This window comes from Vanessa atalanta, chromosome 30 (genome assembly GCF_905147765.1).
Source record: "Vanessa atalanta chromosome 30, ilVanAtal1.2, whole genome shotgun sequence".
NCBI lineage: Eukaryota > Metazoa > Arthropoda > Insecta > Lepidoptera > Nymphalidae > Vanessa > Vanessa atalanta.
In genome coordinates this window covers 668,960-696,908 of record NC_061900.1, presented here as the reverse complement: position 1 = coordinate 696,908, position 27,949 = coordinate 668,960, and the positions used below count along the sequence as shown (strand labels likewise).

Genomic DNA, 27,949 nt, shown 5'->3' with positions numbered 1-27,949 from the left:
ACGCGAAAATATAATCTACACTACGTACTATACCAAAACTTATCAAATTATTTTGACGCAATGATTAAGATTATTTCATAAATTAACGAATCGAATATAACTAAATAGGTATTCGAATATGTCTAAACATTTTCATATTGTAATGGCGGAAAGCAGCGACATTGCAAACCCTGTTTCCACGACAATATTCCGTGATCAATATTCGATATTATTTTAATAACTGGCAAACAATATTACACCCAAATCTTACAAGCTAAAAAGACAGCTCTTAGTTACACTAACGTCTTCCTTACCGCGATTTCTCTCCCTATTTTCTATATATTGGTGATAGCCCCCTCCTAAAATGCCTAAAAGTATTATAAAGCCTACCATTGAATTTGATTTGAATTTTTTTGCGCAATCATCCGCACTGTCTGTATTTAAGGTGTATATCTGAAAAGAAAAAGTGAAAATTGACCAACAACTTAAACTTATTTTGTAAATTTGATTGTTAGAAAGATAGAGTTAAAGGTAGCGTTGACTACAGACACAAGAGACATGACATCTTAGTTCCCAAGGCTGGTAGCACATTATCGATGTAAGGAATGGTTAATATTTCTTACAGCGCCATTGTCTGTGGGCGGTGGTGACCACTTACCATAAGATGGCCCATTTGCTCGACCGCCTACCTATAACCGCTGAGCCTTTTTTTCTAATAAAGTCAAGTATCGGTTTAAATTCTGCCACATGTATGTCCACTGACCCACAATGGAGCAACGTGGTGGCGTCAGAATCACCCCCTCCCTAAAGAAGGCCCTTTACTAGTATAATAAAATAATATACACACCTGTCTACCACCATGTGCCGCATACATCGCAAGAGCTACATAATACGGCACCGTCATATGGGCAGCCTGGCCTGCCAGTATCAAGCCAGACAGGCTGACTGCCAGAGCTCCGGTTAGAGCAGGTTTCGTGTGCTCGCCGAACGTTAGCGCTGTCGATTTTATACCAAGACGTGCGTCGTCGTGTTTATCCTGAAATTGTTATGATATTTTTTACTGGTTTCTAGTTTATTAACAAAAGATTAGTTACCATAAGTCCTTTTCTGTAAACCTGTTTGTATGCAAAAATTCATAACAACCGGTTGAGTAACAACAAGTTAAAAGAGTAACGACTGAGTTTCTCGGCGGTTCTTCTCGGTATAATCTACATTCCGAACCGGTGGTAGCTTCTAGTAAGTAAGTATATTTTGATTTTGAGTTACAAATAGACGAACTCACTTTCGAATGATATCAAATCAAAATATTATTTATTCAAGAAGACTCGTAAAAGCAAATTTTGAATCGCCATTGTACAGTGTCGGATTTAATGTAAAGCTATCGGTTCGGAAAGTAAATTCTACCGAGAAGTAGGAACTGGCAAGAAACTCAGTATTTACTCTTTTCCACCATTTTAATGACAGAATATGTCAATAGAGTAGATTTCAATTTTTATTATCATCAACAATCACAAGGCCACGCTTATGAATATATTTAGTATTAAGCAAATTAATCTAGTATTAAGCAAAATTCCTTGAGACTTAAATTTTTATCTTCACATGAGATTAAAATTTTTAAATTAACATTTTTAATATTACTTAAGACATTTAAAAATTAAATTCTCATAAATTGATATGTTCTAGATTCGTACTGAAAATAGGTGTTCCACAAGGGCAAATTTTAGGTTCTATTTCATTTTTAGTGTACACAAATGGACGACTTCCTTACATGTGTGAAGTATTTGTGATACTATTTACATTTGGTTTTGAATTTTACTAAGAGTAAAACTTATCATTTATTTTTATAGCATACGTAGGCAGCCTGGCAAATGGATTTCGGGGTTGGTGGTGTATTGGCGAAGCAAGACAGTTAATATTAACACTTACGAGACCAATGTCCACTCGCGGCGATGTCTTACCAACACTTGCCCTATTTACAAATCGAACTAACTATAATGAATAATTAAAAAAAAAAGTACATACCTGATGCGCGTATATCGTGTCATACAACACCGTCCACGACAGAGCTGATACATATAAAGGTATGCACACTTCTGGCTGGATGTATCCCGTAACGGCCGAATAGCCGAGCAAGGCTCCCCAGTTGAAAGTTGCTCCCAAGAAGATTTGGGGGTAATTCGTGAAACGCTTAGCTAAGGGGTAGGTAATGACTAGAACTGGAAAAAAAAGAGACATTTAGCTGAAGCATAAAACGTTTACATCGAATGCAACGAAGAAGAGGGAGGTTTCGTGACAGCCGAATGGTAACGAAGCGACTCTCGCGATTAAGGGGGGAAGAGAGTTCTTTCGGGTTATTGGATATATGGCAGATATTTTTGTCCTGAGAATATTTTTTTCTCAAACCATGCTATCCATGCCATTAAATTGCCATTTTATCATGCCAATAAATGATGATCAAATTCATAAAATAATTACTTTGTTCTATTTCGAAAGCCAAGATGTAATTGTAGATTGTAGACCAAATATAAAGCAAGCTTGAACTCCAAGGAAGGACATGGGCCACTTTTTATATCTAAATCTTACAACCCAATCATACAAACCTTTAAAATGCGGGTAAAGCCGCAGGCGAAAAACAGTTTTATATAAAGCAACCGACATCGGTAACTGATTTCTGCCACTTTAGCACCACACCCTTCTCACCGTCCATTCCATACTAATATTACAAATGCTAAGTTAATAACCAAAAATTTACATACAGACGTGTATGTAAATTATTGGAGCTTCTATAAAACTCCAAACTACCAGGAGAACATGACTGCCCAGAATTTGTCATTATTATTACTATTTAACTGTGCGATCTGTGAATTGTTCTATCAGACGAAACATCGGCTTAATATTAACCATGCCTTACGTCGTAAATGCACCACCTCCAAATCTAAGATGTTATGTCTCTTATTCCTGTAGATACCCTTCTAGTAAAAACTGGTAAAAGTAACAAGTAGACCACCTCTCCGTTTGAGGAGATTATTGTGAGCCTACTCAAAGACGCCGCTCCAATACGTGCCGTTGAAGAGACAGGTGGCAGAATTTCATTGAAATTAGACACGTGTAGGTATTCTCACTATGTTTTCCTTCACCAAGCACAAAATCACATGGAAATTCAGCGATGCTTGAATGAGTTTCAACCTACAATCATTGGTACACAAAGTATTACTGTTTAGCGATAGAACACGTGATGAGCGGATACTTACTCATACTCGTCGCTCCCAAGGCCACGCTGTAACAATTCAATTGTAACAACACTCCAAGAGCTAAACCCAATTGTAGGCCTAGGAAACCAAAGGCCTGCTTATTTGACAGCGCTCCAGAAACCAGCGGTCTATCTTTCGTTCTTTCCACCTTCAAAATAATTTAAAAAATACTATGTGTGTACCATTTTAAGACGATTTTCAGCGACATATTACTTGATCTGAATGACTGCCATTACAAAATGGCAGGACAAGTGATATTATATTAATACACATAGCTAATGTAATTGGTGTAAAAATCCACTAATCCTCACCTGTGCGTCCACATCTTTATCCCATAAATCATTAATAGTACACCCAGCTCCCCTCATCAAACCAGCACCGATGAGAAACAGTCCCGCTGTCTCCAAGCTCGTGCTCAAAGGAACTGTACCCGATAAGGAACCTAAGGCTATTGACCACGAACATGGCCAGTATAGGAGATATACACCTGGAATTAATGACAAAAACAAACATATATGGACATAATAATACCGAATCCTTTGTCTAAATGGGTTGATTTCTAGAACTATCAGTAAGATTTGAAAAAATATTTTCAGATTTGATTGTTTTTTCAGTTAGGCTAGTTATGAACACACAGAGTAACTGTTATAATGTAACTATTAAAAAGATTCAATAGAAGCCCTATACTCTATTTCATCCATAAGAGAAGAAAAGCCAAATGAACAACATTTGACAGCAAATTGAAGCGATAACATTGGTCGAGGGGTTTATATATAAGGGTTCGAGATCACTCGCTGTGTGAATGTGGCCTAGACGAAGGTACCGCAACCCATATCCTGTTCCTTTGGCCAAAAATTCTTCATCCCATTTACGACATTCTCCCTTCTAAAGTCCCTTGCCCTATACATGTTGAATGTTTGTTGACGTTTGTGTTTATTCCGTCCATTTTGCTCTTTTTTATATAAATATATTAAATGTAATAAAATTAAGTTGTGAATTGTCCAATTTTTAAAATTTTAGTATATATAGTTCAGATTATTAACATTAATTTTTAATTTACTTTATTATTAACCCTCAATGTCTGTGTTGTTCTAGGAATAACAAGGAAATTGCTACTACCATACTAGTCTTCAAAATTTAATTGGGTTTGTTTCCTCAACCGTACCAATAAATGTCTTTCGTTTTTTCTCCATCCTACGTGACATTGGCAAAATAATCTGTGCCCTGTGGGCACAACTAAAAGCCATTAAACTAAGAAGTTAATTTTTTCAGTGTTTTTTTCGTAATTTTTTTTGTTGTTACCAAATACCAAATACCCAGGTACCTATGTAGGTTCTATGCATGGGTGATGCAAGCGCAAGCTTTCTTAATAACTATTATTTATTTATATTTTTTTTATAATGGATTGCAAAAATAAGAGGGCGGCAAATCTGGAATCCGCACCGGGTGCTAGTGACCTATGCTACGCCACTTTTTTTTTTTTTTTTAGCATTAGCAGCCTGTAAATTTTCCCACTGCTGGGCTAAAGACCTCCTCTCCCTTTGAGGAGAAGGTTTGGAGCATATTCCACCACGCTGCACCAATGCGGGTTGGTGGAATACACATGTGGCAGAATTTCGTTGAAATTAGACACATGCAGGTTTCCTCACGATGTTTTCTTTCACCGCCGAGCACGAGATAAATTATAAACACAAATTAAGCACATGAAAATTCAGTGGTGCCTGCCTGGGTTTGAACCCGAAATCATCGGTTAAGATGCACGCGTTGTAACCACTGGGCCATTTCGGCTCAGTGCCAATGCTACGCCACTGCATCACTATTATACTTAACAACTTATTTAAACTTTAATTTTACTTCCAAAATTCCGTTAACGGTTTCGTCGACGTTCAAAACGCAATTTTTTCGCAAATCCATAGTGAATATCATAGATTAGTCAAGCTCTCGACCGATGGTATCGCATCAGTTTTCTGTCAAATGTTGTTTATTTAGTTTTTCTCCTGTTACGATTGGAATAGAGTAAAATAAAATTGTACCCCCATTTTAATTATGGACAAAAATAAAAATAAACAGACCACCATGGGTGTTACCTATGTCATAAATATAATCTCAAATCTTAAAAGTAACGAGTAATGAATTATTCACTTTAAAACGTTAGATATATAAATATTTCTTACCAATCGGCTTATCCCATCTTGCCAGCTTTATATATGGATTTATTTTCTCCTTCCAACCTAGTCTTAAACTCGCCTCGACTTCTTTTTCATCTGGCAATGCCTTATCTTTAATTTTGTGTATCACAATCTTAGGAGTCGACGTTTCAATTACGACTTTCTGTCTACGTTGATCGCTCTGCGTTGAATGAACTCTCACATTTTTCAATTGAACTCTGTCCGAGTTTCTTTTGTTTTTTAAATAAGAATGTCCACATAAACATGACGTTACGTTAATAGATCCGTTTGAATATTGATTTGTTTTTAGCAAAAATGTTTTTATATTTACGACCTTGTAGCTTCTTAAGCTGGAGTTGAACATTATTATCTGTTATAAGCTGAAACATAAATTTATCATTTAGTATTATCTCACAGAAGGAGTTCAGATGAACATATTTTTGATTTGAACATTTCATATTATAAGCTCTGCATTATTACGCCCTACAAACAATCCTTGATTAATATATCTTTATGTATAATATAAACACACCCCAAGCCCCAGCATTTCATGGTTGCCATTAGTAGGGTGTAACTTATTGTACTGAGGAATAATGTAGCATCTTAAAAACTTTTCTTTTTTATTAATAATTTTAATATATATGCTTGCTTATCTTGATAGTTATGCAATACTGACTTACAAATTCTTTAACTCTTCGAGGATTTTCGCAAAGATTTTAAAAATTTTCCACAGAGATTAGGATTAAAATAAGAACTCCTAGTTTTTCAGGAAAAAAATTTACCAGAGAATTCTCAATTCAAGCGACATATTGAAAACAATCTTTAAAGAGTAATTTTATGATTTTATTAATGTGTACAAGCTGAATAAATTTTATTTTTTTTATTTTAAATATAATTTGTTATGTCCTAACATTTGTTATGTAAATAAAAATAAATGAAAACTTATTTAAAATAATAATTGTTTAATTGTGTTTTCCTTAATCAAATGCAAAGGTATATGAGTTTTACTGTAAATCAGTTCTTTTTTCATATTCAATGTTTTCATTGGCAATGATACAACTTTTGACAATTAAATGTAAATATTGAAAAAAAAAATGAACAATATACATTTCTAAGCTTTCAAATTTATTTTGAAGCACAATCAGCACTGAAAACACATTTACACAAAAAAAAAAAAAAATCAGTCATTTTATTTAAATTGTCTGACTCTTTACTGTTTATTTCAGGCCAAAAAATAACCACATACTTATATGCCCACACAAATATTATAATTTAATAGCAGTAATCCTATAATTATAACTTATAAGCAAAGAAATTTGGCCAGACAGGACTTACGTTTTTAAATAAATGACATTAACAGTTAAATAAATAAGTTAGATTATTAATATCTATGTCAAATAAATATATATTTATATATGTTAGTTTACATAGGTAAGTAATTTTATATAACTAAGTAACCTCAAAAATAATTATTTAATAGAATAAATAGTAAAATAAGATTCAAAAATACCTCATATTACAAATTAAAAATTACATCGATTATATTTTTAAAAGCGGATAGGCAGTGAATTACTTACAATGTTTTTTTTTTTTTTAATGAAATAATTTGAAATTTCAATGCCAAGATCAAATCCAAAAGTAGTAATAAAACCGACTGACCTTCCTTCTTATGATCTATTGATACGGTTTATCCAATTATTAAGTGAAATATTTTTTCCTCAAACAAGGTTATGAGCACTGACATTTAAAAAAAATACAACTGAATTAAGACTGAAACACATAAGAAGCTAAAAAATTAATTGAAAATTAAACGCTCAATTAAATTATGCATTAAATTCACAACAATATTTTATTTTTAATTATTTTCGCTAAAATTCGTTCGGAAAATCGAATGAACCGCGTTATATCAAAGTCATTTGACATAACAATATTGTAACAGAGAGATTATTACCAAAGATTATTACAGATGTTATGTCAAAGACCATGGAGTATACAGGTAGGTGAAATATCTTCGTGTATAAAAAAGGTCCTTTTTGCAAGTCCGCCTGAGTAGGTACCACCACTCGTGACCTTGTGACCTATTGCTAATTTTTTTGTAGCATAATTTCCTGGGAAGTCCATAGAAGTCCATGTAAACCTCTTAAGAAAAGCGTAGTGCCATATGCGATCGAACAACTTCATAAAATTCAAACTGGCTGCTAATGCCTCCCCTTAATTTCAATTGTTTCCACCCAACTGTGTCATGTAAACTAGAAAATTGACGGAAAAAATATATAGAAGCCGGACTGGCTGTCGCTTATCAGATTGATCTATTTATGGGCTACTGTATTTAATTTCCTGGCAAATTATGGAACGGTTATGATATTTCGGTTTTTTACATAAAGATATGAGATACTTTTCCTTACCTTACACTCTATAGTCAAAGATTAAATAACTTTTGACGTCTCGTGATATTATTTAAGTCTGCGTTCATTATTACAAGTTATAGTAAGATCCGATATTAAAATTAAGTATCTAAATAAGATTAAAAAAGGTTTGTCGTTCTATTACACTATATGCAATTTGCATATTTTAAAAATTAATTCGAAAAGTATAATGTAGTATTCAGTACTGCTGTCAACTGTCCCCGATGAAACAATTCCCATGACAATTGACGGCTTATTCTGTCATATTTCTTAAAAAAATAAAAATCTGAAAACAACTAAACAAGCGACGATTTTGGGTTTCGTTGATTGTTATAACTGCAGTTATAATAAAATGATAATAATTATATGGCTTTACAAAGTTTACTAATATGTTAAATTGAGATCGTGCTGGTTAAAAATAAAACACTTATGAACTTTCTATTAATAACTTACGACCGAAAAGTACGTATGAATTAAAAAAAAAAAAACAATTTTATTTCTATCTTCTTTTCGCTTAATGAATAAAGGCCTACGAAAATGTAATAATGTATTTAACGTTTTTAAAAAATATTTTAATCTGAAAATAAATTAAATTAATAGATGATATTTATACACAATTTTTATAATTGTTTTTTTTTTTTCATTTTACAGAATGCTAGTAGAGTAGGTAAACATGGCAAAGGACGATACAGATCCGAAGAAAAGTGTTAAAACCAAAACTAATTTTGGGGATCATAAATGTAAAATATGTACTAAGGTAATATCAATTTAACAAAATATTGAAATGATAAATATGTTTATTATAATATTAGTTATTTGGATGCCAGTTTGTTATGAAAAGTGTTGTTTTTTTTTAAAGTAAAATCATTTAATAATTATTAGGCCTACACTAAAACTATTTAAAAAAAAATTAAGTCAAAATCATCCAATATGTTGTAGCTGTAGGAGTACTAGTAAGTATTTAAGTTTGAAATCACTTTTGAAAAAGTTATTTCAAACAGATTTCAGTTTACAAAAATATATCCTAATAATAATTGCAACAAAAACCTATTTTGTACACTGAATTAATAAAAAAAAATTACAATGTTAAAACAACATTTAGATACTAATGCTATGAGCTATGAGCACAAATAAAGACACTAGGATTAGTATTTGTTTACCTTTGCTTGTAGTTAATAGAATAGTTTTTCTCCAGTTGCTAATAATTTTATTAGGTTTTAGTTATAAAAAAGAGCCTACATCCTTTTTAATGGTTCCGGCTTGCTTCATACCAAATTTTATTGAATCCGGTTCAGTGTTTTAATCAACATACTGATTGACAAACGAACAGACTGATTTACTTTTGCATATACAATACAGATGTTTTAAAAAATATTAAATTTTTTGGAGGGTTAACATATTCATGATCCTGTCATAATTATTTATGTATATAAAAATATACTTGTGATTTGCTATACAGACTAAGAAATTTAATTCACCAGTCAAGATGTAACTTTTTTGTTTAGAGATTCTCGGACAAGTCGGGGCTGGCACATCATGTGCAGCTCCATTCAGCAGAACGTCCATATTCCTGCCAACTGTGCCCGCACACATGTAAAACTAAGAAGTATTTAAGTAAGCACATAAAGCGAGTCCATAATGTGGCAACAGAACATGAGTGCAGCTTCTGTGGCCGGAAGTTTCATTACAAGAGTCTCCTGGATAACCACATGTACATACATACAGGTGAGTTGTGGAGGATTGTCTGTCTGAGATGACTTAATGGTTTGACCTCAGTGTATCTAAAGCAATGTTTTTGGGTGAGTGGCAAAATTACACAATTGTGTAATTAAATTAAATTATTAGGGAATGAACTAATTGTTAGGGAATTCGCTTTGGGAATAAAATTATTACTTCCAGGCCGTTTTAAATAGTAATACTTTGAAAAAGTTGCAATGTAAATGCAATTATTGAAAAAAAAAAAAGAAACATTGTGTTCGTTTCACTGTTTCTGCTCAGGGTTGAAGTGATTTGATTCCCGACGCCGATGCTTCGAATCCGCCGGCGGAAACTAGAATTGAATAGTTATTGGAATATGACTGCACCATGAAATTATCTCTCTGCTTAAATGAGTTTAACTCGTGCTCGGCGTTGAAGAAAAGCAATGTTGAGATGGGTGGATGTTGGTTACAACACGTGAATCTTAAGCAATCATAGTGAGCAATTCCTGGCTAGCTTTATATATAATTATAATACATCTCATCCTCGCTGAAGGAAAACTTGCATGTGAAGGATGAAAGTCTGCCACAAATTTATCTAAGCCTTAGGTGGCTCAGGGCTTATTCAAATTCAACCCCCTGCTCTAATTGACGGTGTTGTGGAATAAGGTCCAAACCTTAGTCCACGAAAGCTTGGTTGTGCTTTTTCGAACCATGTACAAGATGGAAGTCTCATTGAAGACTCACCAAGACCCCTTTGCACCATATATAGTGTTCCTTTCCAGTCGGTCAGGAGGACTTAATCACGCTAGCCACTGGATCTTTTTTTTTCAGATGAGAGACCCTTCAAGTGTGACGTCTGTGGGAAGGGCTTCAATTCGACCTATTCGTTGAACACACATAAATATATACATACAGGTAACATATGTTTTAATTTTGTTACGCACATTTATTTGGAACGAAGTTCTTTAACGCGGCTCACAGTAGATTGAACAGAAATCGTCACTTAAGGGAAAACGTCATGCCCCCCCCCCCAGGCGATCTTTCCCTCTCTTTCTCTCTATCTATTGTACCTAAACGATTTTATTTAAAGTCATTTTTCGTAATTATTTTAATTCTTTTCTTTTATATCATATCAAATAACATTGATAAATTAGGCATATTACTCAATATGTAACAAGATTATATTAGTGTTAAAATCGTGGAGTTGGTATTTGTTGATTTCTAGACAAGACACATATAAATTTAATTGTGCTTTACTGACATACTCTGTAAGTAAAATGGTGGAAAGGAATAACTACTGAGTTTCTTGCGGGTTCTTCTCGGTAGAATCTACATTCCGAACCGATTGCAGAAACCAAATCTTTGCATTTAATTCTACACTGTAACATGACGATTCAAAAGTGCTTTTATGAGCCTATTTAAATAAAGATTTTTTTTTACTTTTTGTGACTCGGCCTTCGTATTATCTGTGACGACGAGCAGGGCCGGACCGTGAGTTTAGGGGGCCCTGGGCTAATACTACTTAGGGGCCCCACTTAAGATACACCTGAACGTAGACTTGAATTCAATTAATTGAATGGGTTTGATGTGTTTAATTCAATAAAATGATGGTTTTTTTTCGCATTATCGTCTTTTTTTGACTTTGACTTGACTTAGCTGGGGGCCCCTTGAATCTACGGGGCCCTGGGCTGAAGCCCAAAAAGCCATACGGTAGATCCGGCCCTGACGACGAGTTTCCCACGCTGTTCAATTTCGAAATGGCGGCTCTCTTTGAACGAGATGACTTCATTTTAATTAGATGTGTCAAATAATGGTTGAAATTTTCCGCTCTAGACAATTGTTTTCGAATAATAACAGCAAATTGAAGTTATATATTTTATTAAATAACAATGATTCTCTTTAAATATTTTTTATAATAAGCGTCTTCAACACAGTCAGAAGGCTTAACACACTGACCAGAACTCTCAACGTATCTAAAACGATTAATAAAAAAATGGTTAAATTATTATTCTTTACTGACCAAATCGTCAGCCAGTTGATTTAAATCCGGACAAAGAACAGTTATCCAATTTATATGAATAGTCTCATGATTAGTGAAGGAAAACTTTATATCGACTTACACGGTGTCAGATAAATTCCTATGACCTTCGGGTCAACTTGTATCGGAACAGTACAGTTGAAAAATTTTTCAACCTTCTCATAATAAGGAAGATAAATCTTAGTTGAGGGATATTTGTTTGTATTTTCAACCTTATAACTGGCCACTCCAGCTCACAGAAAATGGTACCATAAGAAACATTAATATGGCTCATAATGGAAACTTTGATGTTTGGTCTTTTGTGACTTTGGTTACACTGGATCACTCACCCTTCAAACCGAAACACAATAATACCGAGTATTACTGTTTGACGGTAGATATGCCGAGTATATGAGCCGAGATGGCCCAGTGGTTAGAACACGTGCATCTTAACCGGTGATTTCGGGTTCAAACCCAGTCTGGCACCACTGAATTTTCATTTGCTTAATTTGTGTTTATAATTCATCTCTTGCTCGGCGGTGAAGGAAAACCTCGTGAGGAAACCTGCATGTGTCTAATTTCAATGAAATTCTGCCCCATGTGTATTCCACCAACCCGCATTGGAGCAGCGTGGTGGAATATGCTCTAAAAGAACATCTCTCCTCAAAGGGAGAGGAGGCCTTAGCCCAGCAGTGGGAAATTTACAGGCTGCTAATGGTATATATGATGAGTAGGTGGTTCCCAGATAGGCTTTCATAAAGTCCTACCGCCAAGTAATCTGATGTTACAGTTTCCTAGTCTCACCTAACATATAACCCCCTCCCTGCGGACATAAGCAAGTTAACAATAAAAATTCTCACCCGGCCTTGCAGAAACATCCGGGTAATGATATCGTGAGACAATGAGTAGACTTCAATGTGATCACATTGGAATGGCTCTTGTGCAGGTCGACAGATTTCCTCAAATATTTGAGGAGTTTGTTGACGTCGAATATGTTGTTGCGGAGATCTGTGTTCTGACCGAATATATTGTCCAGGAGAATCTGGAATTGGCAATATTGTGTTGCATTGTTTGTTGGCAGGATGCAAGCCCATCTGGGTAGGTATCGCCAACTCATTAGATATTCAACCGCCAAACAGCAGTACTCAGTATTTTTGTGTTCCGGTTAGAATGATGAGTGAGCCAGTGTATAGGCACTAAGCACATATCATCTTAGTTTCCAAGGTTGGTGGCGCATTAACGATAATGATGAATCTATCAGAACGAAATCATCATCATCAACAATATTATTTTTATTTATTTTATGGTATCGATTGGCACATGAGCAAAAGGACCACCTGATGGTAAGTGGTCACCACCGCCCATAAATAATGGCACTGTAAGAAATATTAACCATTCCTTAGGCCAATGCGCTTGCATCTTGGGCACTCAGATGTTATGTCCCTTGTGCCTGTAACTACCCTAAAATAAAATTAATTTAAAAATTCTAGTTTGTTTTATAAATGGGAGTATATTTACCTCAGTCATTTCATTGGTGAATTTGAACCTCGTATTCGCATATTCGTTTAAAACATTCGTCATTATAGATAAGAATTTAGCGTCGAAGTTGGATCGTCTAGAACATTCTTTTCGAACAATTTTACCGATTAACTGATTCGGTTTAAATTTCACCAAATGCCAACACTTCTTCGTTGTCTTGTTTTTCTTAAAATCCTCACTGTAAATATCGTTGATTTTCTCGTTACTTTTATTTGGACTTGATGTATCTTTTTTATTTTGTAGGGTTTTAAATATTCTATTGTTTCGTATGTGTGAGTGCGAATTGACGTTTGATGAAATGTCATTTTGAAAAGGTTCTTTAATGTCGTCTTTATCGCGTATAGAATTTTGCCTTAGTCCATGCACAGTGATGTATATTATATCTTCGTTAACGAAATCATCTTTAAATATTTTTTTATTTATATTTTTATGTCCCAACTGTTCTTGAACGGATTTATTGTAATCTGTCATTATCAATCTGCAATTAAAAAAGTAAAATATAATTAATATATTTTTTTAATATCTATGATATGTAGCCTCAACAAATCGCATGCGTCATAATATTTTATTCTATCGTCGTGTATGTATATCACGTTGATGGTAGGGTTTTAAGCAAGTTCGTCTGAGTATTAAACCACCACTCATCTCATATTCTACCGCCAACAAACAAAATTTATTATTGTTGTGTCCCGGTTTTAAGAGTGAGTGGACCAGTTTAACTACACATACATTGGAGATTATTAATAACATCTTAAATCCAGAGTTTAGTGTTGCATTGGTGGTTAGAGAATTATTAATATTTCTTACAGTAGCGACGTCTATGTGCAATGTCTACCCATTTGCCAATGTATTTATATATATGTATGTCGCAGGCAAGTAGTTTATGGGTAATCCATTCAATTAACAGCCTAGCCTTTTACGAAGCGACGTTTGGCAAATGTATCAAGCGTAGTTATCACGCACACCAAGATAATAAAGCTGTCTCGTTTGTTCTACTTCTTTTGTTAATCTATTTCTATTACATCAACTAGAGAAAAACTACAGAAAAAATAAGAATTTAGATTGTTAGAAGCAGAGTAATTAACGCCGTAAGAAATATTAACCATTCATATAAAACCATAATAGTACCTTTCAATTGCGTTCCTGATGCTTGCACATAATACAGGACACGAAAATCCGATAGGCATCCAAGGCATAGTATTTGTATCCTCACAGTAAACTCTCGCTTCGATCATGTAAAGCGATTGTCTTAAAATTATTAACCAGAGAAACATCAGAGTTATCATCTATGTGAAAACGACTAATCGTTTTGCTGTTTCTAATACTATGGAAACAGTTGCTAAATATTGGCGTATGAATTTCGAGCTAATTGTACCTTCGTTTTTATAAGTGTCGCAAAGTTCTCCCGATACGTCTTTCTGTCTGTTTTTCATTGAAACTTTTCATCAATGGATTTACGACTGACTCATGAGGTTCGTTAAGAATAATAGGCTGAATTATGACGTTGCTTGTTAGATATGTCAAAAAATGGTGACTTGAAGCTTTACTGGTGCTTCGTAAACCAATAGAGTTAAATTTAATACGCTCTAAGCGTTTTACGTCGACCCTTATTCTACCGAATGGGTAGTTAGTTCTTAGAATTAAAAACCCAATAGTTTTCAAGAGTGTTGCATTAATTTTTTGCTAATTAGATGTGAATCTTGATGTTTTATTTGACTTGGGAATATCACAAATATTGCGAAGATGATTTTGCTCTGGAGATACTTGAATTAAGATAGTTTTGAAGGTCGCTATGGTATTGAATTAACGTATTTAATTCAACACCATAACGAATTAAATACGTTACATTTGAATTGGAGTTATTGATGCAAAATCTTGGAGTCCGTTTATTAGAGACTGGCTAATAAGGAGACGTCTTCGCTTCCATATTTCATTAGAGCAGAAATCGGAAAGATCGTATATATAAGGCAGAAGGATCGTATAAACATTGTCAATACCAGACTCTGGGTTGTTATTGAGAATGTCTTGACAGAAAGACTTCTTTCTATCGGCCTTACTCGGTCTTTTAATTTTGCCAAGGATTTTGCGATCTTATCAGATGGACATAGCTTGGTGTTAGGGCCTTTTGCAATCCCGTCTAGGTTGGTACCATATACTCATCACATATAATACCGCTAAACAGCCATACATGCATATATAAATCGCCTTATTTCGGATCGAGGAAGTCTAAGTACATAATGGACATCTAATCTTATTTTGCAAGGTTAGTAGCGCAATTTAAGGAGCACCAATGTCTTTTGACATTAATAACAACTTTTCCTAATTACGCTATAAATAACGAAAAAAATAAGAAATGTCATAATATTTAGCTAGTGAAGCTATAAAACGAAATTAACTGTTAATTCAATCGTAATTGCTTTCTAATTACATGGACTTTGCGTTCGTACTTGTATTTTATGGCGACTTTTTAATATCAGTCACATGATTTCAGAGTTTTAAACAAAAATTATAGTGATGATATCGTCCTGACTTCAGTCTCGGCTAATCTCAAGAGGGACCAGCGAACTACGCAGGACATATTATAGTTCAAAAATGTGTGCGCAAACACAGGTTCACTCTCTAAGAGGGTGAGGAAATATTCTCACCCTCATAGATCAATCCTCACCAAATCGCTTTGAAAATAAACCTTTATTTCTCGTAAAAGTACAGGATAAAAATCGTTGTTGTGGTCTATCCCTAAGAGATAGACATATACGTGGACTTTTTTGAAAACTTTTTTAAGGTGTACAACACTGTGGTACCTAATTTTGATCTATCTCGTAGGGTTCAGCCAGCGTTTGCAATGTTAGCGCAAGAAATGTATTTATTTACGACATCACTTCAGAAACCTAAATTAAATTTTAAATTTTAAATTATCAGTATATTATGCATGTATTATATGTATAAACCATTCTCTTGCATCAATCTATCTATTAAAAAAAACCGCATCAAAATCTGTTGTGTCATTTTAAAGATCTAAGCATACTGCATATTTTCTATTATACTATGTAACGATAGCGTAAGCCGATTTTTTTTAGCTGCACATCAAAAATTCGGTTAAGGTCTCATTTTGAAAAGCTCCAGTCGTATATTTAGAAAAATAAAGATGATTCATAATTGTAATTTACTAAATTTATTAGAATCAATTTTAGGAAGCACTACTAAGGCTGTATAAGGAAAAAAATGAAAAACGTAGACAAAATTAAAGTAAACTGTTGTCGACAAACTCCAATTCTAACTGAACCAATTTATACTATTTGACATTAAAAATTTTATTCAAACAAGGTTTCATAATTTTAGCGCTGAATGTATGTAGATGAGTTACTTGCAGTTTATAATGGAACGAAATCAAAACAAGACCTGTTTTAGGTCTCGAAATTCCGAAATTTTTAAATATACGCGTTTAGTTATACGCGTAAGTTTCGCGGGCGGCCCTCTAGTATTAGTAATTCCTTATAAAGGAGCATTACTACTGTTCAGTACTATTTCTGTCCGTATTTTTTTTTTCACAAATCACTTTAACACATATTTAAATCAGTTTACTGGTAATTATATAAAAACACTTCAATATTGCGGAGTAATTGATTCAAACTCGATTAACACATTTTAGGTCCCACGCAATTCAAGTACCATCTTCTTTACTTCACAAAACAAATCGAATTTTATTAAATATAGAAGCATTACACTTACTTATTGATTGTCAAATTAAACACTACCACCGGTTCGGAAAAGAAAATACCCTGTCTTGAAAATGTACCAGTGAAAGACACACAGTGTGTTTTTTTTCACACCGCTGATATAGTGCCTCTCTACACCCGTTCCTCACTTAATGTTACTCGTGATAAATAACAAAATTCTCTTTCAGATATAAAACCGTTTAAATGTCAGTTCTGTGACTATGCGTGTCGTGATAATTCGACGTTACGAAAACATCACGAACGACATCTGGGCATACGGAAGCATTATCAGTGCAAGATGTGTGAAAAGAGGTTTGTGTACAACAATGGTTTTTATAATTATAATAATAATACGTGGACGAGAGGTGACGACTTAGTTTACAAAGTAGGTAACTAAGATGATATGAACCTTTTTTTATGGCATTGGCAAGTGGTCACCACCGCCCATAGACAATGGCGCTGTAGGAAATATTAAACAATTCCTTACTTCGCAAATACACAAACCTTGGGAACTAAGATGTTTTTTCTGTTGTGCCTGTAGTTACACTGGCTCACTCATCCTTCAAACCGGAACACAACAATACTGAGTACTGTTGTTTGGCGGTAGAATATCGGATGAGTTGATGGTAGTACCCAGACGAGCTTGCACGACGCCCTGCCACCAAGAAAATGTGTCTGTATGGATCGCTATTTTGAGATTGTAATCCAGAATCTCCTTGAGGTTTCCATTTGTGCCCAATTTACGAGTCTCCCAAACTCGTCTTCCGACGAAAACGTCGTTAATACGGAAAAAAATTAGAAAACGGGGACATTACAGACTGATACTTTTTGAATAATTTTTCCAGTATACGGGCTTCCATACACTTCTCTTCCAACATTGTTTTTTATTTCCAGTTATAAAACGAAGAGAGTGCTGAAAGCCCATATAGCTGAGACTCATTTGGACATGGAAGTTAAGAAAAAACCATGTAGTCACTGTGGGAAAATGTTCAAATCGAACACCACCTTGAACTCTCATGTTGTAAGTATTTCAGTGTAGAGATACCCCGTCCCGGCTTCACGTGAAACCCTATTGATTTACGTCGTGCCAGTAAAGCTCCCCATCGTGATGACTTTTTCCGACATTTTCAACAATCAACGTCGTACATCAGTCAACTTTCGTAGCCGAAAATGGAACTTTTCTTTTACGTTTGTTCTTCAATCTTAAAGTTGTATATAAACCTTTGTTGTATTCGTGTGTAGCCGGACGGACGGCTATCTAACATCAAACATTTTGAATTTGACTTGACGGCTATAAATAATAATTTCAATGCCTTCAGAAATTAGTCCACGAGAAGATATATTCGTGTAAATGTGACATATGCGGCGTGGAAATAAGTAATAAGTACAATATGGCGGCCCATCTCACGAAACATGTCCATTTTAAACCCTTCAAATGCAGCTATGAGGGGTGCACGAAGAAGTTCAAGGATAAGGTAAGTTCTAGTTAGTTTAATTTGATAGTAGGTGAGGAATCTTTAATTTTGATGGAGCGCGATTCGGAGAAGGTTTTAGTATATCATGGGATGAGTAACTGAACTTCGCAGTTTTACTCGTTTTAAAATTATAGGGAATTTAGTTTCTTGTGACGACTGAATGGGTATTTTTTCAGGGTACCCTCAAAAAGCACTCTTTAATTCACTACCCGGATCAGCAGTATGTCTGTACGTTGTGCAAGAAACGCTTCACGCGTATCAATCGCTTGAACGTCCACATGAAACAACACAGAGCTAAAGAGAAGAGCGCTGTTTGTGATTATTGTGGTACCAGGTGAGTGAGTTCAACCCTCCCTTTTTATCTGTCCTTTAATCTCCACCGACTAAATTCTGCCACATGTGTATTCCGCCAACCCGCATTGGAGCAGCGTGGTGGAATATGCTCCAAACCTTCTCCTCAAAGGAGAGGAGGCCTTAATCCCAGCAGTGGGACATTTACGGGCTGCTAATGACTAACTTATAAACGTTGTTCAGAGAGTGTTAGTTAAATGATTATATCTCTTATCAGAAATTAAGTTCCTAATAAAATTCAAAACGTTTCTACCATTAATTTTTTTTATCATGATAATTCTACAAATAGTAGTGATGCTTTTTCGATAATGATGATGAGTATGTTAATAGTGATGATGATGACGATGTTAACAGTGATGATGATGACGATGTCATCAGTGATGATGAGTATGTTAATAGTGATGATGATGACAATGTTAACAGTGATGATGATGACGATGTCATCAGTGATGATGAGTATGTTAATAGTGATGATGATGACGATGTTAACAGTGATGATGATGACGATGTCATCAGTGATGATGAGTATGTTAATAGTGATGATGATGACGATGTTAACAGTGATGATGATGACGATGTCATCAGTGATGATGAGTATGTTAATAGTGATGATGATGACAATGTTAACAGTGATGATGATGACGATGTCATCAGTGATGATGAGTATGTTAATAGTGATGATGATGACGATGTTAACAGTGATGATGATGACTATGTCATCAGTGATGATGAGGATGTCAATAATGATGATGATGACGATTTTAACAGTGATGATGATGACGATGTCATCAGTGATGATGAGTATGTTAACAGTGATGATGATGACGATGACATCAGTGATGATGAGGATGTTAATAATGATGATGATGACGATGTCATTCGTGATGATGAGGATGTTAATAATGATGATGATGACGATGTTAACAGTGATGATGATGACGATGTCATCAGTGATGATGAGGATGTTAATAATGATGATGATGACGATGTCATTAGTGATGATGAGGATGTTTATAGTGACGATGATATGTTAATGGTAATGATGATGACGATATCATCAGTGATGTTGAGGATGTTAACAGATGATGATGATGGTATTATCAATGATGATGAGGGCTTTAATAGTGATTATGATGACGATGTCATTAGTGATGATGAGGGTGTTATTAGTGATGATGATAATTTTCCTTTTCAGTTTTTACAGTAAAAACTACCTCCGATCTCATATAATGAAGAAGCACTGCGTCAGGGAGCAGTTCCAGTGCGACGCGTGCGGCTTCCTCACCTACAACAAGCCGAGTCTCGTCATGCACATCAAATACGGGCACGCCTTCGAGAAGGTGAGTTGATTAACAGTGAGCGACAGTTACATTTGATAATTACCAAATGTCACACTAGCTTTGACAGTCTATCTAGACTGTCTAGACTATAAATAATCAAGGAATCAACTAATTGTTTATCGATATGCCGATATGCCGCTGACACACCACGCGTTCTCGACGTATCGATATATTCTTGAACAAAATGGCCACTTCGTTACGCGATACTCGCTAGTGACAATGATAATACAATATTTTCATAGAAAAGCCGTCATCACTAAAAGTCGTATTTATAAACGATATTTTACTAATAATTGTCTTTATCCGGAAATATTTTCTTTTTAAACTGGCAACCTCTTTGTCACGTACTGACAGTGACGTTCTCATAGACAATCCGTCATAAATGAAAGTGTTTTTTTTTTTATTATGCTAATAATTTTCTTTCAGGACAGACAGTGTAAGATTTGCAAGAAAAACTTCAAAATGCACAAATATCTCAAGTTGCATTATTGGAATACACATTGTATCAAATACAACATGTCTTTGAGGAGGCCGTGAGTATTGTTTTTATATCACACTAGTGACCCATCCGGCTTCGCGCGGGTCATTTATATACCCTATAGCACTCAGAAATAATGTAGTTTTCTACCCGTGAATAATTTTTAGAATTGGATCAGTAATTTTAGGAGATCTCTATATAATATTTAGTAAGATTTATAAACATTTTTGTTTTGATTGACTGAACGCACTGCCAAACATCTAAGGTGGAATTTGGAATATGAGATTACTTTGTAACGTACAAGGTTTTACACGAATAAGCCAAGGATCTTAACGTTTTTATCGTAATAATTGTAACTCTAACGGTTTACGCGGCGCCAGTGAAGCTCCCGGTCAGCATTTTTCCGACATCTTCAACAGTCATTGTCATATTTCAGCAAGTTAACCAAAAACCGTAATGAATTTACACCTAAACCGTCCTCGTGGATCACTCCGTCCATTAGTAACCACTGTACGAAAATTCCGATAGTATCTGTATGTTTGAATTTCAAACATACAGACAGAATGGAAGGACATTTATAATCAGTGATATTTTGTAAATGTATATTTTAGGAGACCGAAGAAGATTAAAATTATCTTAAAAGAGGACCACAACGATATGAAAGAGATAGAACTTTTGCACGAAGTCAAAGTTGAACCTTTAAGCGGTGAGTAATATAATATTAAACTTATTAAATATCTTACGAATTTACAATAAATTGTCCAAAGAGATAAAGAATGCAAGGTTATATAACATTTTTATAATATATGTGTTATATAATTCCACTATAACAAACTACCCTCAAATTAGCGAGTGCTTATATTGATAAGCGTTACGAAAACTCATTGTCACAGTGTAAAAATATCAGTATACGATTAATTTATTTTATTTTAATAATGTTGCATTATTCAAAAAAATATGTTTAAAGATATTTGGTGGTAGGGCTTTCGCAAGCCCATCTGGATAGGTACCATCCACTCATGAATTATTCTACAATTATATATGTATGTAATATAACCTGCCTGGAAGTCAAGCATTAACTCCACGCTTTTTTATCATCTATATAATTAGTAAATCTAATAATCAGTACCGTTGTGTTCCGGTTTGTAGAGTGAGTTAGCCAGTGTAAATACAGGCACATCGTATCGACTTTATAACATCATGAATATATTTCAACAGACTCGGATCCAGATCAAAAGTCAACGGAGTATTCGGAAGGTGTATTTTCGGAGGATATATCGAGAGCCGTTGAGAATAAGGCGAAGAAGATAACTCCAGTGACTCGCTTTGAAGATTTCTTTATAGAACATATTATGCGACCTGACACGAACGTTCAAGGTAAGAGTTTTTATACCAAGTCTTTTAACCCGGTCGTAGGGCTTCGTGAAAGGTCTGGGTACCTCTACCTCCCACTCCTCATATATTCTACCGCCAAATAGCAATAGTTAGTTGGACCAGTCGATATTCGATTCACGATAGTATTCGCATGCGATCTCGTGATGTCCCTTGATGGACGCAGTGAGCGCTGAGGCGCACCAGGCGATCAAGGCACCGATGAGTCCTAGTTTACAAAGAGAAGAGAATATAGTACTGAACTGTTTTGTCTTTTTTTTTATATATAGTTTAACTAATTTTACCGGTCGCGTTTTAGAGGGGGAGGTCGTAGTTTTAGGTACGAAGTGATTTATATCCTTCCTCGGAGTTCAAGCTTGCTTTAAACCAAATTTTATTTAATTCGGTTCAGTGTTTTGGCCGGGTAAGAGCAACAGACAGACAGTTACTTTCGCATTTATAATATTGGTATAGAAAAAATTGGGTTATACTAATTTTTTTGGTCAAGAAGAATCTGTGACTGACAACCCTCTTATTTATTTGTTTTGAAGATTCTTGTAATCTGATTGGTTTGTCCTGACCTCCGGCATTGCTGTGATAGACCTCTCCTATACAAGTATTGCTGGATCAATACCGGATATAGACCATCCAGCTATTGGGATATTTGATTTATTAATAGGACTTCTAGAAGTTTCGGAAAAAGCGATCTTTTCCTCTCTTTGTCTGTTTCTATTGAATATGGTTTTATATAATGTATTTAACAGGGCCGGATCTACCATATGGCCTTTTGGGCTTCAGCCCAGGGCCTCGTGGATTCAAGGGGGCCCCAGCTAAATCAAGTCAAAGTCAAAAATAGACGATAATGCGAAATAATCCTTTATTAAATTAAACAGATCGAATTGTTTATAGCCCTGCGAGTTCTGCAATTAATCAAACCCAGGACTTAGGGCCCCTAAATAGTGTTAGCCCAGACTTACGGTCCGGCCCTGGTATTTCAACTTATTTTTTGTTACTGTTTTAATACACGCGGCATTTTCAGTAACAATTTTATTTATTGTTCTTTAATTATCCTCAATCCGTTTTAATTTGTTTCATTGTGTGTTATTTAATAGATAATGTATAGCAAAAGCAAATTCGTTCCAACAGGGTGGCCTGTGACACGTACCTTTTTTATTTAAAATTATTTGTTTAATTGAATTAATAGTTTTATATGTATGTGTGTATTCGTTATCTGTATTTTACTCTATTTTTAATTATCATGTAAGAATATGGATGCCAAATGTTGTCTGAAATATTTATTTTTTGCCCAGCAGTGTGAGAATCAAGAGCTATAATTTACTTTTTTTCCATTCTCTCATCTCGTATAGATTCGGAGTATGATACGAAATGTTACAATGAAGCCAGGACTAGCATAGATAACATCATTAAATGTAAGACGGGGACGAACTCATCGGTTGGAAAGAGACAGCATCGTATGGTAGTTGAAATAGACATCGCAGGAGAACCGGAAGAAGGTGAAACATTTTTTTGTGATATTACAAAGTTAAGAGAATTCATACTTAAGTGTATGTACATACAACTTGTCTTGGGTCTTCTGGGTTATTTTATATTGCTGTTCTGATTTCTGAGTGACCCAGTAACACATACACAAGGGTCATAACATCTTAGTTTCCGAGGTTGGTGGCGCATTGACAATGTGGGGGATTCTTTATATTTCTTATAGCTTTCAATGTTTTTGGGCGGTGAACATTTACCATCAGGTTTAATAAAAAGCTAAATAACAAATATCAACTCGATTAAGTTTTAAGTCCATGTTCAAATTTAAATGCACGCTGTATAACTGCAAAGTATTTCACTCTGCATTTGGTATTCCAGCTAAAGTTGAAATCAACGAAGTCACTATAACACAGCCTAATAATATTTACAACACAATACTAGAAAATAGGAATGGAATACAAAACGAACAAGAATCGAATTCATGTGTCACAAATCTAACCAAATCAAATGGAATCATTGAAACTGCAAATGATTCCAAATCAATACTAAATGATAATTATAATAATGATGAGTCTGTTGAATGTGAAGACACAAGTGAAATACAAAACGATAAAATATCGACACCGTGTGAAGCAAATCAAACCAAATCAAATGCAAATATCGACACTATGGATGTGTCTATAACGAAACTGAATGATGATTGTAGTGATGACGAAACTATTGGAAATGAAGATTTAAATGATAGTGAATATGTTGATAATGAAAAAACATCGCAATCGAAAAGGATTAAATTCAATTCCCATCAATGTTACGTTTGTTTCAAGGTAAGTCGTCGGTATATACGAATAGTTTGTAAAATTTACATAAGAATTACTACAAGTATTTAAAAACGGGATACTTACCATGTTTTTTTATTTTTATTTGTTGGAATTCGATATTTCGACTAAAATATCTTGGTAAATATCTCGTTTTAGATACTTGTAGTAATAAAAATAACCATGTTAATTTAAAATCTTATATACATAAGGATTATTTACCGGTAAGGTATACCGTTGTTCGATTCAACGGTATTCCTTTTTATGGGAATTAACCAACCCTACTGCGAAACGATCGCCACCAAGCCGTTTCAGATGAAAATAATTTATCATTGAAAATATTAACACTAAAAAAACGCTTACATTCTTTCGCCAGTTCATACCAATAAAAATCTACCACCGGTTCGGAAAATATACACTTCGGATCTGAGAAAAAATAGCGAAAAACTCGTTTATTTATTTATTTTTTTATCTCGAGGTAAACAATTTTCATACAATAAATAATTAAATATTGTTTTAGTATATATTATAATTTTCAGCTGTACGAAACGCGAGAGAAATTAATAAATCACTGCAAAGAACATTTCGACGTGTGCAATGTTAATATGCTAAAGAAATGTCCTCTATGCGACTACGTGACCAAATTAAACCTACCAAGACATATGCTTTTAGTTCACAAGTTAAATATAAAACTACCTTTCGGCGGAATAAAAGATAGAAAAGATAACAATAATGGTTCAAGATTCTATTACAATATAAAAAATGACAATTTCACCGAAATAGAAGTCATACCGAGCGTCAAGAATCTAAATAAAAGGGCATACGTCGCTCTTGATAGGAAAAAACGCGAATTAGACAATAAAGGTTTAACGAAAACTAAGTTGGTTAAGAAAGATGGCGAATGGGTCGTGGAAAAGGAAAAAATCAATATATCGAGCAATATTATTGTGCCAAAGATTAATTTACCAAATAGTGAAGATTATTTGAGCGAAATGAAGCTCCTGTACAGGAAAGCAAAAAACAACGGTAAAAAGATGCTGTTTCCGTGCGATAAGTGCGTGAAAATATGCCAAACGATGAGCGCTTTGAAGTTGCACTCGAGGAAACACAATCCAAACGCTAAGCCGTTCAAGAAGAAAGTATGGAAGCATAAGTTGAGTGAACAAGAATTGTTAAAGCTGAACGACAAACCACAGATAACAAATCCCAATCGATACGAGAAACCGAAACCGATTGTCAACAAACACAAGTGCGATCCGAAATTGAAGGAGTTCTACGAGAATAATATTAAAGGTGGCGACATACAATTCTGGCAGTTTCTGAAGATATTCAACAAAATGTCGCGAGAAAATGTCAACGATTTCGCCGATTTGGAAAATCGTAAGGAATTTGGTATACATTTCAGTTTGCCTGAGACTAAAGTTGAAGAGAAAACGAAAACGAAAGGCTTAAGTGAAGGAAAAACAATTAAAACTAGAACAAGGAACGCGTTTAGACGAACTATAATGATTAGTAAGAGGAATCACGAGAAAAGGAAAGCTATGATTGACGTTTTAAGGCGGAAGTTATCAAATACAACAGCCGGGACGTAGTTTCTATTGTGATTCATAGCGCGCTCATATGATTCGTTTTTAGTTGATGAATACTTGTTCCTTTGTAAATTTTGTTTAAATTGAATTAGATGTTCCGACTTTGATTAAATGAGGATGTGATCTCGAGATATTTCTTAAGCAATCAGAGATTAATAATGAATGATGAAACGAGTCATTTTTATTATCTCTGTGCGCGTGACAGCTACACTTGACTCGCCAAACGTCATACTACTTTACTAGTGTGCGTGTACTTAGTGGGCAACTGTTGGTCACTATTTTACGACAGTTCTCAGCTTTGACAGTCTATCTAGACTTTATTTTATATAAGAAATCCAAAATATTTTTGGTCTTTCGCTTTGGGCTTATCAGTAGACTAAAATCGACACATGTGAACGCAACTTAAGAGTTCGATATTTGAAAGAACTTTTGGTTAGGACTGGACTAGAGGTGAGGGAAGTAGAAGTATGTCTCATTTCTTGTCTAAGGAAATGTATGTTCCATGAATTGGTAGAATGGCGTGGAATATGCTCTAAAATTTTCTCCTCAAAGGGAGATGAGGCCTTAGCCCAGCAATGCGAAATTCACAGGCTGTTACTGTGTGGGTAATTTACAAAATTTGATCAATAAAATATTGGTAAAATAGTCAATTTTGACGACGAATGTCCTAATTTATCTCTAGAGGCGTAAGTTTAGAGTGAGATCTCTAGAAATGTCACTATTATGTCACTAGCTTTTGATCGCAAGTATTCACTAGTTACCACGTGTGAGGGGAGGGGAGCATGTATTAGAGATAAAAAGTACCGTATATGCCATCCTAGATTATAATCAATCTCTATGCCAAAATTCATTCGTATTTGTTCAGTCGTTGTAACGTAGTAGAGCAACAGCCAAGAGAGAGAAGTTAGTGTGCTTTCGAAAGCATATTAAGCTGTTGCTTCTGCGGTAAAACTTTTTCTCTGATTTTGTCAGATTTGCCGTCCCATCTGATTATTAGGAGAGAATAGAGTGCACCTGTGCTTATGCACAAACTTGTGCACTAATAAGTCTGTGTAATTGTCTGGTGATTGGCTGACGTAGCCGAAATCTGTCAGTATTTCTCTAACGAATATTAATACCTTCTCTGCAGTCTTCACGAACCCAAAATGAATACCACAGTTTATTTAGATCTCAACCAATGACGTCATGGCAATTCAAGGTCAAAGGTGTTTATTTTCGTTACTCCTGTCACTGGAAATCAATTGAATGTGAATATATTTATACCATAATAATAACTGCTATTTCAGTTATTATTATGATATAAATAGGGGCTGTTTCTCTATGAGGGATTGCAATCCGGAAAAACGGATCCGGTAATCCAGCGGATCCGGCATCATTATACGTCTACCGGATCCGGTACCAATATACTTCTCTATCAAGATTTTTTCGTTATCAGCCCCCTCTTAAGCATAACTAGCGCCCGAGTTCGAGAAATGTTCGGCCGATCTGCCCTCCCTCTAAAAGATATGTGTGACCTTTTGGGGAGCCTCACTGATGTTTCAAGTCAGTTACTAGTTTTTCTGTTACCCTACACTCAAGATTACAAGGGGCCTGTTCATTATAATTATATGTTTTTGTTATCAATACAAGTATACTCCCAGTGGAAATTCGACCATTCAATAATTGAGGAAAATAAAAAGAAAAGATTATCGATCGACGAAGAAAATTTGGTAGTCTGTCTATAACAAGCTACTAGTTACCTTAAGATGGCGGAAGAGCATTTATTTAATTTTCTTTTTTTGCTCTTATCATTGTATTTATCATCTTATCATTGATCGATCAACATTTTTTTAATGCCATTAGGTTTATTATATTTATTTATTTTTTTTTCGATTTTACAACTGTTTGTTGTCAATCAGGAACTGAAAAATAGCAAATAAATATATAAAAAAGAGAACACTTCAAATAGAGTAAGTAACAATTAACATAGTTTGTTAAGCCGATTTGTGAGTTTTAAATACAGTAAACAAACATTTAATATAAAACTAATTTATTACGTAACAAAGTTCTAATTAGAATTTATTTTAAGATTTAGTCAATAAAGGTATTTATATAAATTGAAAGGTTGTATTCATTTACCTAGAAATTCAATTGTTTTTTTTTACTTAACACTTTAAATTTTTTCAATATTTGTATAATCTGAATGGATTTTTAGTATTCAATATTATATTAAAATGAGCAATGAAATAAGGTTATTTTTGGCGTAGTTTACTTGGCCT

At 34.5% G+C, this 27,949-nt stretch overlaps 3 protein-coding genes across 5 annotated transcripts; 1 reads left to right on the top strand and 2 right to left on the bottom strand.

Annotated features, from left to right (window-relative positions):
• Window positions 1-46: 46 nt before the first annotated feature.
• Window positions 47-27,949, bottom strand: LOC125075142 (4-hydroxybenzoate polyprenyltransferase, mitochondrial). Of its 3 annotated transcripts, XM_047686754.1 has the most exons (8): window positions 27,810-27,949; window positions 27,431-27,592; window positions 5,405-5,778; window positions 3,542-3,717; window positions 3,231-3,378; window positions 2,002-2,195; window positions 827-1,015; window positions 47-432 (listed from the first exon to the last, which is right to left on the bottom strand). In XM_047686754.1, the coding sequence occupies exons 3-8, from the start codon at window positions 5,760-5,762 to the stop codon at window positions 247-249; spliced, it is 1,251 nt and encodes a 416-aa protein (XP_047542710.1). In that variant the 5' UTR covers window positions 5,763-5,778; window positions 27,431-27,592; window positions 27,810-27,949; the 3' UTR covers window positions 47-246. The 3 variants fall into 3 exon arrangements, with proteins under 3 accessions (XP_047542710.1, XP_047542709.1, XP_047542711.1); XM_047686753.1 differs by lacking the exons at window positions 27,431-27,592; window positions 27,810-27,949 and adding an exon at window positions 7,058-7,277; XM_047686755.1 differs by lacking the exons at window positions 27,431-27,592; window positions 27,810-27,949 and adding an exon at window positions 6,976-6,994.
• LOC125075140 lies at window positions 8,028-26,009 on the top strand. Its single transcript, XM_047686741.1, has 15 exons — window positions 8,028-8,265; window positions 8,455-8,560; window positions 9,309-9,528; window positions 10,335-10,418; window positions 16,964-17,087; window positions 17,670-17,796; window positions 18,095-18,250; window positions 18,427-18,584; window positions 19,797-19,941; window positions 20,368-20,474; window positions 21,031-21,125; window positions 21,638-21,796; window positions 23,158-23,304; window positions 23,666-24,111; window positions 24,642-26,009. The coding sequence occupies exons 2-15, from the start codon at window positions 8,477-8,479 to the stop codon at window positions 25,692-25,694; spliced, it is 3,105 nt and encodes a 1,034-aa protein (XP_047542697.1). The 5' UTR covers window positions 8,028-8,265; window positions 8,455-8,476; the 3' UTR covers window positions 25,695-26,009.
• On the bottom strand, window positions 11,370-14,396 carry LOC125075146. The gene is made up of 4 exons (XM_047686758.1): window positions 14,188-14,396; window positions 13,039-13,537; window positions 12,381-12,562; window positions 11,370-11,476 (listed from the first exon to the last, which is right to left on the bottom strand). Exons 1-4 carry the CDS (start codon window positions 14,343-14,345, stop codon window positions 11,383-11,385), a joined length of 933 nt encoding a protein of 310 aa, XP_047542714.1. The 5' UTR covers window positions 14,346-14,396; the 3' UTR covers window positions 11,370-11,382.